At 42.6% G+C, this 16,445-nt stretch overlaps 1 protein-coding gene across 3 annotated transcripts in view; it reads left to right on the top strand.

Moving 5' to 3' along the window:
- The first annotated feature begins 13 nt into the window (after positions 1-13).
- The window catches only part of KDM7A (lysine demethylase 7A), a 71,855-nt gene continuing 55,423 nt past the window's right edge, over positions 14-16,445 (top strand). For all 3 annotated transcript variants that reach the window (XR_008822014.1, XM_056339849.1, XM_056339848.1), the window contains exon 1: positions 14-296. Coding sequence is in view for 2 of the 3 variants with exons in the window: in XM_056339849.1 (XP_056195824.1) it covers positions 181-296 (116 nt within the window). In the remaining variant the exon portion in view is untranslated. The remainder of the gene's footprint in view (positions 297-16,445) is intronic.

The following is a 16,445-nucleotide window of genomic DNA, read 5'->3' as shown; positions in this document are numbered from 1 at the left end:
TGCGCGCGCCCCCGCGCGCTGTTGTCCGCTCGCTCCCGCGCCGCCTGCCCGTGCCTGCCTGCCGGCAGCGGGGCGCGCGCGGCGTGTGGGGCTGGCACGCGCGCTGTTGTTATTGGTGCCGCCGGCCGCGGCAGGGGGAGGGGGAGCGGGCGGGCGCCTCAGTCAGTGAGTTCTTTAAAGATGGCTGGAGCGGTGGCGGCTGCCGCGACTCCTGTGTACTGCGTGTGCCGGGAGCCCTACGACGTGAGCCGCTTCATGATCGAGTGCGACATCTGCAAGGACTGGTTTCACGGCAGGTAGGCGCTGGGAGCCGCGCGGGGCCGGGCGGCGCGGGGGCAGGGGCGCCGGGTCGGCCGGCCACCGGGCACAGGCGGTGGCAGTCACCCTCCCCCCGGTGACGGCCGGGGGGACAATGGCTACGCGGCGGCAGCACGGGGGCGGGGGGGGTGGTGGTGGTGGTGGTGGCGGAAACCGGGCTCTTGTCTGCTCCGGCTCCCCCCCGCGGCGGTGGCAGCGGCCGGTGCCGGCCAGCGCTGCCGTCCCTGGGCACATGGGCTCGCGTTTGCGAGGGGCGGCCGGGCCGGGCGGGGGGAGGCCGGTTATGAAAGAGCAACAGATGCGGGGCTCACCGGCGGGGCCGGCGCCACCCTGAAGTTGAGCCGGCTTCGGGGAGGCGTCGTGTTCCCCCCGCGCCCCCTCCCCCCGGGGGTCTCTCCCGGGACAGGGCGGTCTCTTGGCGGAGAAGTGCGGGGGGGACACGGCGCCGGGTGCCGGGGCTCCCCCCCGACCGGTCCGGGCTCCCGGCTGCCGTGCGTTTTGTTTGGGTGCGCGCGGGGCGGAGGAGGGTCGCTCCGCTCTTCTCGACGCTTTGACGTTTCCAGCCCGGTCCCGAGCGGCCGCCGCCGACTCGCGTGTGTTTTGCGGAGCCGAGCGTGTGAATAATAAAGGCCCGGCGGCAGCCCCCGGCTGCGGGCGGGGGGAGGCGGCGGCGGCGGTGGGGATTCACGGGCAGTTAAACAAAGGAGCAAGTTGGGGGCCCGCGGCTCCAGCGGCTCGGCCGGGCCAGGGCTGCGGGGCTCCCGAGTGACCGCCCCCATTATGTGGGGAGCCCCGGCGGCGGCGTGCCGGCCGGGGAGCTGCCGGCCGTGTAGGAAGTGCCCTGTGATTGACAGCAGGACATTTAAATACCCCCCGTGTAACAAAAACAGGCTCCCGGCGAGACGGCCGCCTCGCCCTCTGCCGGCGCGGGGCGGCAGGGCCCGGTCGGGCCGGGCCGAGCGGAGCGGGGGCGGCTGCTGCTGCCGCCGGGGCCCCGCGGCCCCGGAGTGTCCCGGCACGCCGGGAGCGGCACCGGCGCCTCGCACGGCGCGGCTGAACAAAGCGGAGCCCGGGGAGGGCTGCCCGCCGCCGAGGGGTATCGTGCGGCCGGTCCCGCCGCCTGTGCCTTTCATCTCTGGCCCTCGGCGCTTGCGGCGGAGGAGCGATGGTTGTGTGGGTTTTGTGTCGCTGTTGTTTTTTCCTTTATTTATTTTTCTCTTTCTTCCCCTCAATGGCAGTAGAAAAATGCTGGCCAAAAGTAGGTTGCGTATCTCGGTGTTACTTAATAGTAATTGTTACACATGGGTGTTTTCTTGCCACGTTTTAGGATGAAAGGAAGGCTTTCAGCTTTTCAGATGTTGACTTGTACTTAACGTTGATTTGTTCTTTGTATATGAGTTTCCCCAGACTCAACCCACAGTATAATGAAACTGTGAAAAGGGCTTTGTAAACTGTAAAAAACTGGCAAAGTGAGATTGTTGTACCTTTAAAAACAACCCCTCGTTAATATTTTTAACTGGACTATGACTACTCTTGCCAGTACTGTTGTCTTGAAGCTAGATGCACAACAGCTTTTTTGGATAACAGTTACTTAATCCAAGTTCATCAGAACTTGGTCGCTTCCTTTAGTAGTAAAGGTGCAGACATCGTCTGAACGTCTTTGTACGGTTGCAGGTTCTCTCTTGCAAGTGTTTTCCTGCGTTTGTGTGTTTTTCTCTCAGTTTGTGTTGGCAGTTGCTCCGCTTATGTGCAGGTTTAATCTAAACGCCGGCTTTGTGTACTAATACTACTGGAGCACAACTGAACTAATTTCTGAAATCGTTACGAGGAGGAGAGTATTGACTGTCTGATACTAAGGTGGGACAGACTGCTTTATAGCTTTCTTAAATCTTGGTCTGCATAAAGATCCATAGTGGTTCCTGTGCTTGAGCTCTGTCATGCAGCTGCTAGAAAACCAGTGCTAGCGTTGAACTACTTTGATAGTCTGAAACCCTAAGTGCGGAAAGTAAGCAAGCAAGCCAGCAGGACCTGGCAACAGCCATGTTGCTCTGGGATTTAGTTGCATGCTCACCCAGTCTCATGACTGAGGGACAGGCTTGTGGGTGACCGGTTGTCCTCTACCAGCTGTGGTCTGCTGTGGGAGTGCCTTTCCCTTTGCTCTGCGAGTATCTGAAGACTGTTACGTGGCTTGTGAACTTCTTGGTTTCATGCTTTCTGGATTATTTCTTTCATTTTGTTTTTATTTTATTCCACCACCCCCTCGCCCCCAGTGCAATGGGATTGATTTGACGTCGTGTTAAGAAACATAGAAACCTGTGCTTACTTAAGTCTGTGCTGCACTAGCATGATACCTAGCATGTGTTAGACTATGGACTCTTTGCTGCCTTGCTGTGTGTATAGTCAAGGGAGTGCCTTAGCAATACGCTAGAGGCAGTACAAAGTCTGTTCTGACAGATTGGTACTAGTCCTTTTAAATTTTATGTGATGTTTTTACTGGGTGTTCTTGTGCTATCTGTTTCAAGTAACTGTGTTTTGGTTTACTGCTATCAATATATTAATGTTATCAAATGTGCATTTTATTCTGGTAAATATTTGTGTAGAAGCAAGTATTTTGATGTGCCCTACAAGGTTGTGAACCTACATATTCTGGGTTTTAGCTGCTCTTAAGAGTGGGTCTAACATCTTGTGTCATTACCTCTTGCTGAACAAAAGAGCGTAGTGTGTGTGTGTTCTAGGCTTCATCACTTTCTTGAATGGCTTGCAAGAGCAAAGAGACTACAGACTTAGGTGTGACAAACTGTCAAATCTTTCAGATGAGCAAATCCATTTATATTTTAGACAGTTTTTGTGTTTTCCCGGTCTTTTTATCTTCTTTAAACGAAACAGTCACACTAAGCTGCTTCCTCCTTTCTGGCACGTCTAGGATATACTCCAGCTAGGATGCAGCAGAGAAACTCCAGGTGTTCAACTTTTCCTTGAATCTGTTCAGTAACTCTTGACACCTATTTAGGTTCTTGGCTTCATCTTCAAATGATATATATCATAGTGTGATACTTCTGTCTCTGTTTTTTTGATGCTCTACCTCAGTTAACTACATACTGTCATCTTTTCTCAGTTGTGTTTTTTACTGTGATATATGCAGCCTTTTGCACAGATTATCTTTTTTTACACCAATCTTGCAGTCAGCTCTGTTCTTGGAATGTGTTTATGGAGCCTGCAGAAAATCAGTTGTCAGTTTTGAAATTTTGTCCTTTTTTCTGTATGATATCTGTACTCGACTAGATTTATGTGCATTGTGTAGACGCTGCTTATTCCTGTAGACTAGATTTCAGGTAGGTTGAAACAAACTTAAATTTAAGCATATCTGTTTCAGGCATATTCAGTTTTTGTCTGCACAATGTAATGTTGTCTGTAATGCTTCAGGAGTAAGTGGTTGTAGAGTTAGGTTTTTAGGGCTGTTGCTTTGTAAAACTGCACTGGTACTGTACTGGTTGTAAAGGAGCATAGAGAAGTCAGTCAGGCATTTCAATCATGAGAGAAATGCAGGTACCCCTATTAAGTTTTCTGTGTAGCACTTTTCCAAGGTGTGTTGTGTTTTGTCAACAAGCATACCGTGAACTTCTAGCATGCCTCAATGAATGTCAGTTACAGTAATGGTCTCTGCCTTTTAAAATGCCTGTAACCTTCTTAATTTTTTTTTTACATTAAAAAAAAATTTTTTTGAAACAAAGGAAATGTTTCGTTCTTCAAAGCTAGAACAGTGGAGAATAGGAAGGGAAAGCACCCTTGTTTTAAACAAAATTAGTAATTTTTCATAAAATTTCATAATGGCATCAACTTTGGTGTCTCCCCCTCAAGGAGAAGAAAGAAAGAAGGCAGCCCATGCGGCTTTACTTAGCTCGCATCTTTGGTGGTTTATGTAAATGAAACTTAAATTTGGAAGCCAAAAATCCTTTTTATTTTACAAATTTTTATGTTTACAGGAATCAGCATTTCATTTGAGCAGGTAAGAGGGCAAGAAAGGAAATACGTTACTAATATTTGTGTAGTGTATGTACCTACATCTGTTGCAAAGCAAAATCAGATGATTAAATTTATATGGAATAGTTTTCAAATTGGTAGCTCTTGCTGTCAGGATTAATTCTGTATTCTGTGTTAGCCTTCCTGAAAAGAAGGATTCACTTTTTTTTCCTTTCCTAAGAGCAGTTCATTGATAGTATATAGAACTTTGCCATTAAGTGTTTGATGTTTTTTGCATCTTTGTCACTATTAAAAACCATTTAATAATATCATTTGAAAAGAAAGGTGATTCATGCACCTCTTGAAGATGATTATTTAAATTGCAGATGCCTTGAGGCTTTTTTCTTAAATAGAAAAAAACCCCCGTGCCAGTGTCACATCTAAGCTAAGTTCATGCAGAACATGTTTTTTCTGATATTGTATACATTTGAGGCTGTCTTCATTTGGTCTCTGAAGAAACATAAAATTTCTCAACCACTCCTTGATGTGATGTCAGTTTCAAAATCAAGGTTCCATCTTGCAGCTGTTAGATTACATGGTACAGGTCCCTCAACACACCGGTTTGTAGTCTGAAGGCAGGCTTTCTCCTTAAGAAGGAAATGCACATACTATAGTGACGACTACTCCTGAATTGGTTCTTTGTTTTGGAGCTTTATACATGAGGTTCTGCACGATGGGCTTCGCCAACTCTTTGCTGCTGAAAAAGACTGTCCCACTACTGGCTGTGTGCTGCTGTAATTTCTCTCTTGCTGGTTCAGTGCTTGTCTGATTGGTAAATCAACTCTGCGTGGAAAACTGATGAAACCCACTCTTTTGCTGGATTAGCTTTTTGTTGGATTGCTGAGCTGAACAGGCTCATCAAGGGCTAGGATGAATCCCAGACTGTTGCAAAACACTGGTGAGGGCTGTGTTGCTGGAGGAGATGATAGTGGGCAGGAAAAGACAGAGGAACTACCAATTTTTCTTCCTTACTGCCCACTTCAGGATTGATTTTGCTCACCCAGTTTTGTGGAACCTTGTTTTTGTGTCTCTGTCACCATATATGATTTGGCTTTGAAGCTGATGGCCTTGACCCAGACCCATCTGCTCATCTAGTGGGTTCCATAGCAAGCGAGGCATTTCCAGCCCAGCTGCGGTATGGTGACCCCAGAGCATCACCTGTTTGCAGAGACAGGTGAAGCTCTTGCCTCTGTCTTAAAGGGACTTAGAGGACAAGGTATGGTGATGCTCATGTTAAGAAACATGGAGACTCCTAAGAGAGACTTTTAGAAAAGGCTGCAAAGAGAGGCAGTTACAAATGCCTTCTGGTACAGACCTTCTGTTCGCAGAAAATTAAGGCCCAGTGATTATAAATGTTTGGGGGCTTGAACTGAATCAACAAATCCTTGTCTGGTCACTAGAGCTTTGGTCTGGCACCAGAGGCTCTTGAGCTGACTTACTGGCTTTTATAGTGTATAAGCCTTAATTTTTTTCCTGAGGCAACTGGGTGTATGCTAGGAAACTGTTTTAGACTTCAAGGGAAAGTTAATGTGTTTGTTAACCTTATTTTCTTTGGTTTAGCCTTGTATCCTCAGAGGTAGGATGGAAGCCGCAGCTTAAGTCCAGTTGAGCTGTGTGTCCTCTGCCAGAGAATTAAGTGACTTCAGCTCTTCTAAGTATACAAAAGCTAACACAGTTTTGGTTAAATGGAGAAGAAACTAATAATAATGAGATGCCAGACTAGCACTTATGTAATAGGGTGTTTGTTTCCCATCCTTTTATAGTCTTCATTTGAGCAAACCATTTTTTCCCTCTTGGTTCCCATCTGTGAAGTGGGAAGACTTATTAATATATATTAAAGTAGATGTATGCTTGTATGCTACTATAATAAGCACTGTAGAGTAGTAAGTATTCAAATTTCTTCAATTTTTGAAGCTGTGTAATAACACATAGAATTATATGTACAAGGTGGTTTTTTCTTTATGGTTTTCTTGAAAAACTGGCTTTATTTGAACTATGTATACTTTGAAAGTTAACACTTCTTTCCTTTAGATCTGTAACTTGGTAATTTTTATCATTTGATGTTGTGAAATAAAACATAGATGGTTTTGAATATGCATGCTGAAATGATAACTAGGCAAGGAAAAAAAGTGCTGTCCAATGAAGATCTGTAAGAGAACTGAAGGGTACATAGTTCAGCTTTTTTAATTAGAATTGCAACAAGATTCTAGTGAGTTTTTAAACAATTGCTAAATGCTAATAGTTCTAATTTCTAAAGTACAAATTAATTATGGCCTATTTGGTGTTAGTTGAAAGATGCAAAGTTTCAGAATTAGTGACTTAAACACTGCCTTTAATTATTTGTACTGTTGTACCCGACCTATATCAATATATTTGATATAGTTCTTTTTTCTTCAGCCATTCTTGACTATGCAGACAAAGGCGCTGTAAGTCTTTATGTGTAACTTAATTAGCTAGTTAATTTATGATGATTTTATATTCCACAAATGTAATTTGTTGATGCTTACATAGCACTTCAGTATCTTCCTTTCCTTTTGTTATATTTAATGTATGCTTGATTTGACTGAAGAATTAAAATATTTTCAGAAGGTTCTGTTTTGTGACTTCTGTATCTAGGAACTACAGAGGTAAGAGCAGTCTGGGTGGGGGGCTGCTCCTTGATACACTGTGTGCATACAGCTGCTAGGTGCTACAGTGAAGAGCATGAAATACATTCTTTTTATTTTAAACTTACCTTGATCTGTTTATAAATCTGAGTTCTCTTACAGCAAGACAATGGCAATAAAATGGATTAAGCTTTACAGTGGAGTATGACTGTTAACTGCCAGTGGGCAAAATCACATTAATTTTGTTTTCATTCTTCATTTGTGGTGAAGCTTTTTTTGTGTGGACAATTTTCATATTAATTAGATTTCTTGCGCTCAGTGCAGTTTTCTGTGCACTTTCTATATCGTCTCTTGAAAGATCATGAGATAGTGTCTCCATTCTGTTTACATGACAGTTGCACAAGTTGAAGATGAACTCATACTCTTCTTATAAATAATTGTACTTTCCTATATAATTTAAAATAAAATACCATTGTCTCAAAACAACTCCGAGTAATCAGTAAAGACTTTCATAGGTACAATGTGCATGCTTTAAAAACAGGAACATGCTCCAGTTTTAAATTTGTCTCATTGCTGAAGTATGAAAATTCAATTAACAACATTGCTATTACTTTATTAGCAATGTAGGAGAGATGTTTTAGTGACATATACAGCTTTTAAAATAGCTAAGCTATGTTTCATTTGTCAGTCCTTTCTAATGTATTGTAACATTAGCTCATGAATACACAGAACTAACAATCTATGGAGTATGAATAGTCTTGAGATGTCTGCTATATGGTGGTAATGTGGATTTATGTGGCTAGTAACATCTCCTCAGGTCAATTCTGCTTTTGAATGGAATTAATATTTAATACTGTTTTCTCCATTACTTCAGCATTAACTAAAGTAGACTTTAAGACTGGTCTTTCTTTTTGAAAATATTGAGTTCATTGTTGCTCAGGCAGGCATAAATGCTGATGTTTGCCACAAAAGCAAGAAAGCTTTTTTTAAAAACCCTCCCACATCATTCTGTCTTAAAAGCCAACTGGAGTGAGGATGACTGTTCTAAATTTTTAATACATTGTGGTAAGAATTCTATTTATTTTCATTTGAAACTGTCAGATGAAATTGTAGCTAGCCTGGGAAATTAATTTCATAAATTCATGTTTGTTCCATTTACATTAGTGCTTTATTCACTTAAAGGCTCTTAAAGCACTATTCATGAAAATGAGTGCAGGGAAAGGTGACTTTCTTAGAAATGAAATCTTTGATATTGAGGATATAGGATTGATCTGATCTCTCATTCTTAGCACTTATTGGACAGTATTATCTGAACAGAGTGACGTTTTTCTTTTGGGATATTGATGTCTGAAGGCCAATAAACAAAGACCAAAATGGGTAAATGAAGAGCACCTAAAGAAATTGCTGTATCTTATTACCTGATAGTACTTGTAAAACTTCTAGTTGGCTTGCCTAAAGCATGCATTTTTAGTTTTGTTTCAATAACAAAAATATTTGGATTTTTTCACTAAAAGATTACATCATGCTGTTGACTTGCAAATCTCAGTGTCAAGAGCAGGCGGCAGTGAAATGAGGCACTGCAACTTCACGTGCAGCATTCAGGGTTACCGATGGGCAGATCTGTGAGCTGTAGAGTGCTATACGGAGCCATCTAGGAACAGTACCAAAAGCAAAATAGCCATACAAACGTGACATCGTGCCCAGGCAAATCTTGCCAGTCTGCTGCCTCTCAGGATAGTGTTTTCCCTTTTTTTCCCTTGATGGTGTGCCGTGTTGACATGCCACAGCCTCAAGCCCTGACGCGCTGTCCTAGGTATTTCTCTGTGCTCTATTGCTTATGTAAGATAGGACCAAAAGCATGTTAACAAAAATGGTGTACACATGTAGTCTTTTAAATCTCAAGTTAAGTTCCAACTACAGTATCTGTGTGCTCAGAGGACACATCGATGTGATGCGAAGGTGAGCAGCAACTTGCTGCCTCTGATGCAGTGCCCTCCTGTGTGAATTGCTAGGACCTCTGGGGGCATCACTTTGAATCTCTTAATGCTGCGGTAAGATGTGCTGCTCTGATGTAATGAATATAAAAGAAGTAGTTAGATTGTTGTTCTCATTCTTGCTAAGAACGAACAGGGCAGCTGTAGTATTGAGTGAGTGGACTAGCGTCCGTGCTGTATAGTGTCTTATTTAACTGAGTGAAAGCAGGTGCCTTGACTGTAGGCTTATACTTCCATCACGGTAAGCTGGATTGTGCTTGAAGCATCATGAAACTCTGGTAAGAAGGATTTAGGTATGAGCTAGAGCTAGGAGTAACATTTGAGTGGATCAGATTTTTCTGAAGGGAAGATGTAACTCTTAAGTGCTTCTGCAAGTGTTACCTCTCAGCTTTTATATTTTACCAGTAGGGGCAAATTCTAACTTTGTTTTGTTTTTTGAAAAACTCTGCTAGCATCGCCAATGAGAATGTACTGTGCATTCCACTTCCTGGCCCTTATTTGAGTGTGGAAATGACTTTATTGGCTAATGAAAAAACCATAAACCCTCCACTTGATAGAAGAATAAAGCTCTTTCCTCCTAGTTAGTTCTGGTACTGGATACTGAATAGACTTACTACTATGAGAGAGATCAAAATCTTGTATATCGGTGAAAGGAAGGTATCGGTTGGTGCCAGCTGGTGCCAGTGCTTGACCTGTTAATGTGAGGTGCCCTTGTACGTGAGGTATCTTTGCAAGGAACACATAAGTCGTCTTTTGCCAAAAGTAGTTCCTTATGCTAAGGAATAGATCTGAGATAGCTCTACAATCTTGTTTGTTTGTTGCACTTCTGTGGTCTTGTGCCTTTTTTCTTCCCTTCCAACATGTGACTGTTAATGCATGTCTCTAGTTGGATGAATCTTTGTCTTTCATAGGGTAGCACTGCATCTAAGTCTTTTTTTCCTTTGTTGCTACACACAGTGTTAAGCCACGATGTTATGTGGGGAGGGGGACAGGGAAATGAGACAAAATAATGAAAAAGTAGTAAAAAATGGGAAAATAAAGCTTTAGCCTTTCAGTGTGGTTGGATGGTCAGCAAAATGATTTTGAGCAAGTATCTTGTTTGTCTGGACTAAACTTCCATGTAACAGGCACTCGTACATTTGCATCATGTAATTAAGAGTGAATTGCAATGCATTCCTTACTGCTCTTGGCACATGTGTGCTGAGAATGGAAGCGAACACATCCCTGCAAGTATGTGATGTCAGTTCCCAATGCAAACTACATGGGAAATGACTAGGGAGTTGCTTGTGGACCATATAGCAGCTTGAAGCAGGAAAGCCTCTATCTGCAGTTTTCCGTACCATCCCAGGGCAGTGCTAGTAAAATGTAATATGCTTTTCATAACCCATTAATAAATGTTTTGCATAGTCTATCTTTCTGTTGTGGTTTTTCTTTGTACAGCTAATGGGGAATTTAGCGACATAAGTAGCAGACAAATGTGTTTTGTGTACTGGATTGTTGGTTAATGCAGTATAGTAAAATTCTGTTTCTTATAATGCTAACCTGAGGAAGCTGGACAAGTCTCTTTCCAGTGTGAGTGTGTCATTGCTCTGAGGCTCTGAGAAAATCCTTAGCTTTCTATGAAGTTTGTGCAGCATGATACTTTGGAAAAAGGTTTTTGTTAGGAAATGTGCTCTACCCCTTAATATACTTGCCAGTGTCATGTATACCCTCATATATGTTTGGAAGAAAGACTGTAAAGTCCTGAATGATCATTGTTGGACATTTACTGACTGTATGCTAAGAGGCTGGGAGTAAAGCAGACACTTCCTTTTCAAAAATCTGTAGCAGACACAAAGTAACTGGACAGGACTCCGGTTTTCAGGCGTCTGAAAGGTCAGAACTGAGATTAGGAGATTTATTTTTTTTTTGTTCTCAGGGTATCTACAAAGGGGGTAAGCAGCATAGTGAAGAAGAGTGTCTTCTAGGTGAAAAGCTGGATGGAGAGAGGACAGGAAAGTGAAGACAATGCAGAAGGAAATGGTTATTAGAACGAAGAATACTTGGAGAATGTTAATACTGCAAGAGTCTGGAGTTTTGAATTTGAACATTAATTTGTGAGTGAAAAAAGCCTCAGTACTAAAATATCTGTTGCAGTGACCAATCACTCTGAAGTGTGGAAGATCCAAGTTCTAATGCAGCTCATAGGCTTGCTGATGCAGACGCATGGTTGGGTTTTTTTTATTTGATAGAAACTACTTCATGGTGTGCAAAAAATAAGAAGTGAGGATCAACATTAAATTTAAAATGTAGCTTTCTGTATCTTTCTCTGAACGGAATCTAACCTGGATCAGCTGTATCAAGCCCAATCTTAATTCTTGCATTTTCTGAAGATAAATTCACAGTTTGAGGTTGTCTTATGTAGCTGTATGGTTTGAATTGCTAAAAGTAAAAACTGTCTTTTTAAAGAAAGCTGACTCTGTATTTAAGTTGATGTACTACAAATTATAAGGTTGGAGAATTCTCACTCTTCAGGAAGCTTGATTATTTTTTCTTAGTATTTTTAGTTTTACTTAGTTTCATAGCCAGTGCTGTGTAATACAGACTGATAAATAATCCTTTCTGTAATTGAATTGTGAGAAAATGGCTTATACTTTGCATTCAGTGAATTATTGCAGTGGGTTTGCATGGCAAGGTTTTGGTAATGGTGGGGGGGCACAGGGGTGGCCTCTGTGAGGACATGCCAGAAGCTTCCCTCATGTCCAGTGGAGCCAATGCCAGCCGGCTCTGAGACAGACCTGCTGCTGGCCAAGGCTGAGTTAATCAGAAGGGGGGGGGGGGGGGCGGGAATGAACTGTGCCAGCCAAAGAGAGGAGTGAGACTGTGAGAGTGACAACTTTGCAGGCACCAAGGTCAGTGAAGAAGGAGGGGGAGGAAGGGCTCCCCACACTGGAGCAGGTGGATGCCCAAAGGAGGCTGTGACCAGTGGGAATCCCACAGTGGAGCAGGTTTGCTGGCAGGACTTGTGACCCTGTGGGGAACCCGCTCTGGAGCGGTCTGTTCCTGAAGGACTGCACCCCGTGAAAGGGACCAATGCTCGAGCAGTTTGTGAAGAACTGCATGCAGCCTGTGGGAAGGACTCACCTTGGACGAGTTAATGGAGAACTGTCTCCTGTGGGAGAGACCTCATGATGGAGCAGGGGAAGAGTGTGAGGAGGAAGGAGTGGTAGAAACATGTGATGAACTGACCGTAACCCCCATTCCTCATTGCCCTGTGCCACTCGGGAGGAGGTGGTAGAGTAATTGGGAATTAAGTTAAGTCCAGGAAGAAGGGAGGGGTGGGGGGAAGGTGGTTTTTTTTCTGATTTGAATTGTAATAAATTAATTTCCACAAGTTGAGTCTATTTTTCCCATGGTGGTGATTGCTGAGTGATCTACCCGTTCTTATCTTGACCCACGAGCCTTTCATTATATTTTCTCTCCCCTGTCTGGTTGAGTTGGGGAGTGACAGAGTGGCTTTGGTGGGCACCTGGCACCCAGCCAGGGTCAAACCACCACAATTAATGAACTCAGTAAAGGCTCTTTATCTAGGAAACACTTGTGGTAAAGGATTGTTTTCATGCTGAAGTATTTACTTATTTTTGATAATTATTAAAGAAAAAACCTTTTAGCACTTTCAGATTACGTTAGCAGAGGTTGTAAAGAAAAGTAAATCACTGTTACCGCTTTCAAACTAGAAAGGCAACAACTGTTAACTGTTACTTGTACTCCAAAAAGGCTGGTGGGTATGAGTCAGGTTGCAAATTTGAAGTCCTCACCAGTTCCTGAAATATTTAGAGAAACGGACAGTTCTGCTTATCTAAAAGAAACGGGTGCATTCATAGTCGGGGGTAGACTGTTATGTTCCTGTAGGAAGCACTGTTAAATCAGACTAAGAAAAAGGCAAAAGGTTGTGCTGTAATGTAAGCTCACTGTATGTATTTATTCACTAATGTCAGGAACAGGGACCAGACTGAAAATAATCTTGTTGATGTCTGAGCACCCTAACCAGAAGACTGTGTTTGGGTCACATTACATTCTATTCTGGGCCTATATTTCTTGTATTCTTTTCTGCAGAGTAAGAGGCTGTAAGTGGAGGAGATAAAGTGACCTTACATAAAAACTGACACGGTGGGTGAACATTGCCTTGAGATGCATGAGCTTGAACTCCCACAACCTGAATAAGCACTGCTGCTATCTCACTTGGAAAAACAAAATAACTTCTCCCTTCCTAACTATTTTTTAATGCCCAGTATTTTGAAAGCATGACAGTGGTGCTTGCCTTCTGGCTTGGATGCCAGGGAACGGGGAACATGCTGGCTGGGTGCACAGGGCAAGCAGTATAGATGGTGCTTTTGGAATTTTCAGGTCAAGTGGTGAGGTGCCAGGTGAGTGTAGGTACTGCAGTGGTTAGCTGTCTGTCTTCTGAATTCAGGTAGGCTTTAGGCGCCAGCATCCTTATTTGGATATTGCCCTGATACCCTTGTATAGATGTATCCATTCCCCTCCCCCACCACGTTCTTGCAGTTTTTCCCCTCATTGTTCTGTACTCTGGATTTGAAAGTAGTTGTTCTTTACAACTGTTTATTCCAAGGCTGCCTCCTGTTGTACTTGCTGTTTTAATTAATCCACTTGGTATCAGTTGGTGTGGAACAATAGTCCTCTGGTAGTCTTATTTTTGGTTTAAACTACATTTATAACAGTGTAGTGACATACCCAAATTAATCTAGAATATTTTGATTTAATAAATAACTTTCACAGAACTATTGAGGTTGAAAGGGATCTTTTAAGATCATCTAGTCCACTTTGTCTGCTCAAGCAGGGTCAGATGGAGCAGGCTGCTTAGGACTGTGTCCAGTTGTGTTCTGAATATCTCCACAGATGGACACTCTGCAACCTCTCTGGGCAACTTCTTCCAATGTTTGACCACTCTAGCAGCTAAAAAAGTAATACATATTTGTTTTCCTTGTATTTAGATGGATTTCATATGCTTTAATCTGAGGCCATTGCCTTTTGTCCTGTCACTGGGCACTGCTGAGCAAAGTCTTATCACCTTTCCCCTCCCATCAGAGGAATTTTATACACATTGATATTTGCACACATTGGTAAGATTCCCCCTGCAATTTCAGCTCTCCAGGCTGAAGGATCACAGCTCTCTCAGGCTCTCCTCATCTGAAAGACGCTTTAGTCCCTTAATCATTTTCATGGCACTTGGCTGGACTTGCTTGGTGTGTCCATGTCTCTTCTACTGGGGATCCCAGAACTGAAGCTTGTACTCCAAGTGTGGCCTCGCCACTGTTGAGTAGAGGGGAATGATCACCTCCCTTTGACTGAATTCGGACAGGCTTTTCCTGACAAGGCCCAGGAGGCTGTTGGATGCCTTTGCCACAAGGTTGCATTGCTGGGTGATGATGAGCTTGTCCACCAGGGCTACAAGGTCCTTCTCCTGCAGAGCTGCATTCCAGCCAGCATGTAGTGGTGCAGATTACCCTTGCAGACAAAGCCTAAAACCAGTAATAATGTGTACTTTCACTCTTGAATTGCAAATACATCATTTACTTAACTTATATCAAAACATTTTCATATAATCTCTTGTAGTATTAACACTCAAAATAAAACACTTGGATGTGTTGCTCTTTGGCAGACTTCCTGTCTTCTCTCATAGAAACAATTAAGCAAAACTTGAATCAGAAAGTTTGTCTCAAAGAATTAATTTTGTGGTTTTCACAGTAAGTAAACCATAATGCATCCTGTAATTTTTACAGAACTGGTAGATGTCTGTGCTCATTTCCAGGGGACCTTTTGCAGTAGGTCCTCTGCTTCCTGCTTCATACTTTGCTTGTGCGTTTCTTTGAGCGTTCTTGTTGTTGGTATTTTGCCCACTATGAAAAAGACACTGTAAGAGAGCTATGTATACATATACTAGAGTGATAGAGAGATAAAATCTTTTTCCCCCCACCTAAAAGCTGTGGAGCTGAGTAGCACAGACAGTGAAGTAAAGATTGCCTCTACAAGTGTTTGTGTGTGAAGTCTAGAATAAAAGATGTGGATTTGTGCTTTTGCAAATAATTTAGACGGCTCCATATAGCTTATGATAGAGTAAACCTGGTTTCAGTAGCTTGGATCTGAACTTTTTAGAGTTTTAGATTAAAATCAGTATGTCACATTATATCCAGAATAAAAATTATTTCTGCAGATAAAATTCAATCTTAGTGCTGATGTAACTAAATCCCCCAAACTCTGTTTAGATCTGCACTATTGAAGTTTCCATGTGGTCTGAAAATTACTGTGCTTCATTAATTCCATTTGAAGAGTATTGAACAGTTGGATTTCTGTAGATGGAATAATGTGTAAAAGTAACTTCTTGGTATGTTATGGACTGCATGGACAGTTTTGGCTAGTCTGACCCTCTGGACCTCTGCAAACAGCTGAGAATCCAATAACGATCTCTAAATGATGAGCATTATCTAGTTGACTGAAGGAGCTTATTCTGCTTACTGCTTTGCCAGCCAGTCAGTGTAACATCTGATATTTAAACTCATTATCTGTGTATCTGAAACAGTTTGCTTGTATCATAGCTTAAATAGAAGTTAATGTAATCAGCTACTCCATCTGTGTTTGAAATGAGGATGGTGAGATAGAGATGATGAGACAGTTTGCTCTCAGATTTCTTCAAAAATGAAGCATCTGTCTCTACTTGCTGTTGACTGCAAGTCTATTTACCTTACAAGAAGTAAGGTATTTCAAAGCTATAGGAGCCATCATGTATTATTTTATGTTGTGGTTAGAAGATGGCTAAAAAGTTCTTAGTAAAGTTCGAAAAATACTGTAGGCTGGAGGAGGAATTACACCGTTGAGAAGCAGAGGAATTTAAAAAAAAGTCTTTGATTACTAATTTTTTTTTCTTTATAGGAGAACTAATTTAATTATTTGAATTTTGAAGGCAATAAAAGGTTCATTTCAGATACAGCTGCAGAGACTCTGAATGCTACTGTGAGTGTTAAGGCTACTTAGGAGGCGCCAGGAGGTCTTTAAAACCAACCTGGTTCAGAAATTTTTAGACCAGTTGGGTGATAAACTGTATTTGGTATAGGGAGCCAAGTAAAAGGTGTGTAAAGTAGGCAAAGACCAAGTCTGCTGTTGCTGCAGTCAGTAAAAGCAGCAGATAGTAGCATACAGTAACCCAGGATTAAGGGATTTGCAGCAATGGAGTCTTAAGGTTGTGCTAATACTCGTTACTGGTGCTACAGTGTGGGAGACAGAAGAGGGTATTGCCTGATGTTGTTAGCAGAAAGTCATATTTTCAAATCATGCCTGACAATTTTCCAATGAAGTGACACAGTTTAAAAACAATCGTTAGCTTCCTAATCAATCCTCTCAGACTGAGAAGCCACATGGGTTTGTTACTGTTCGCCTCAAAACCTTTTTTTTCCTCACTGTGCTTGAAGACAAGACAGATCTGATGGTGCGTACTGACAGTATTACTCAG

The sequence above is a fragment of the Falco biarmicus genome, chromosome 5, assembly GCF_023638135.1.
Source record: "Falco biarmicus isolate bFalBia1 chromosome 5, bFalBia1.pri, whole genome shotgun sequence".
NCBI lineage: Eukaryota > Metazoa > Chordata > Aves > Falconiformes > Falconidae > Falco > Falco biarmicus.
The sequence above is the reverse complement of the archived record's forward strand: the minus strand, read 5'-3'. Positions and strand labels throughout refer to the sequence as shown.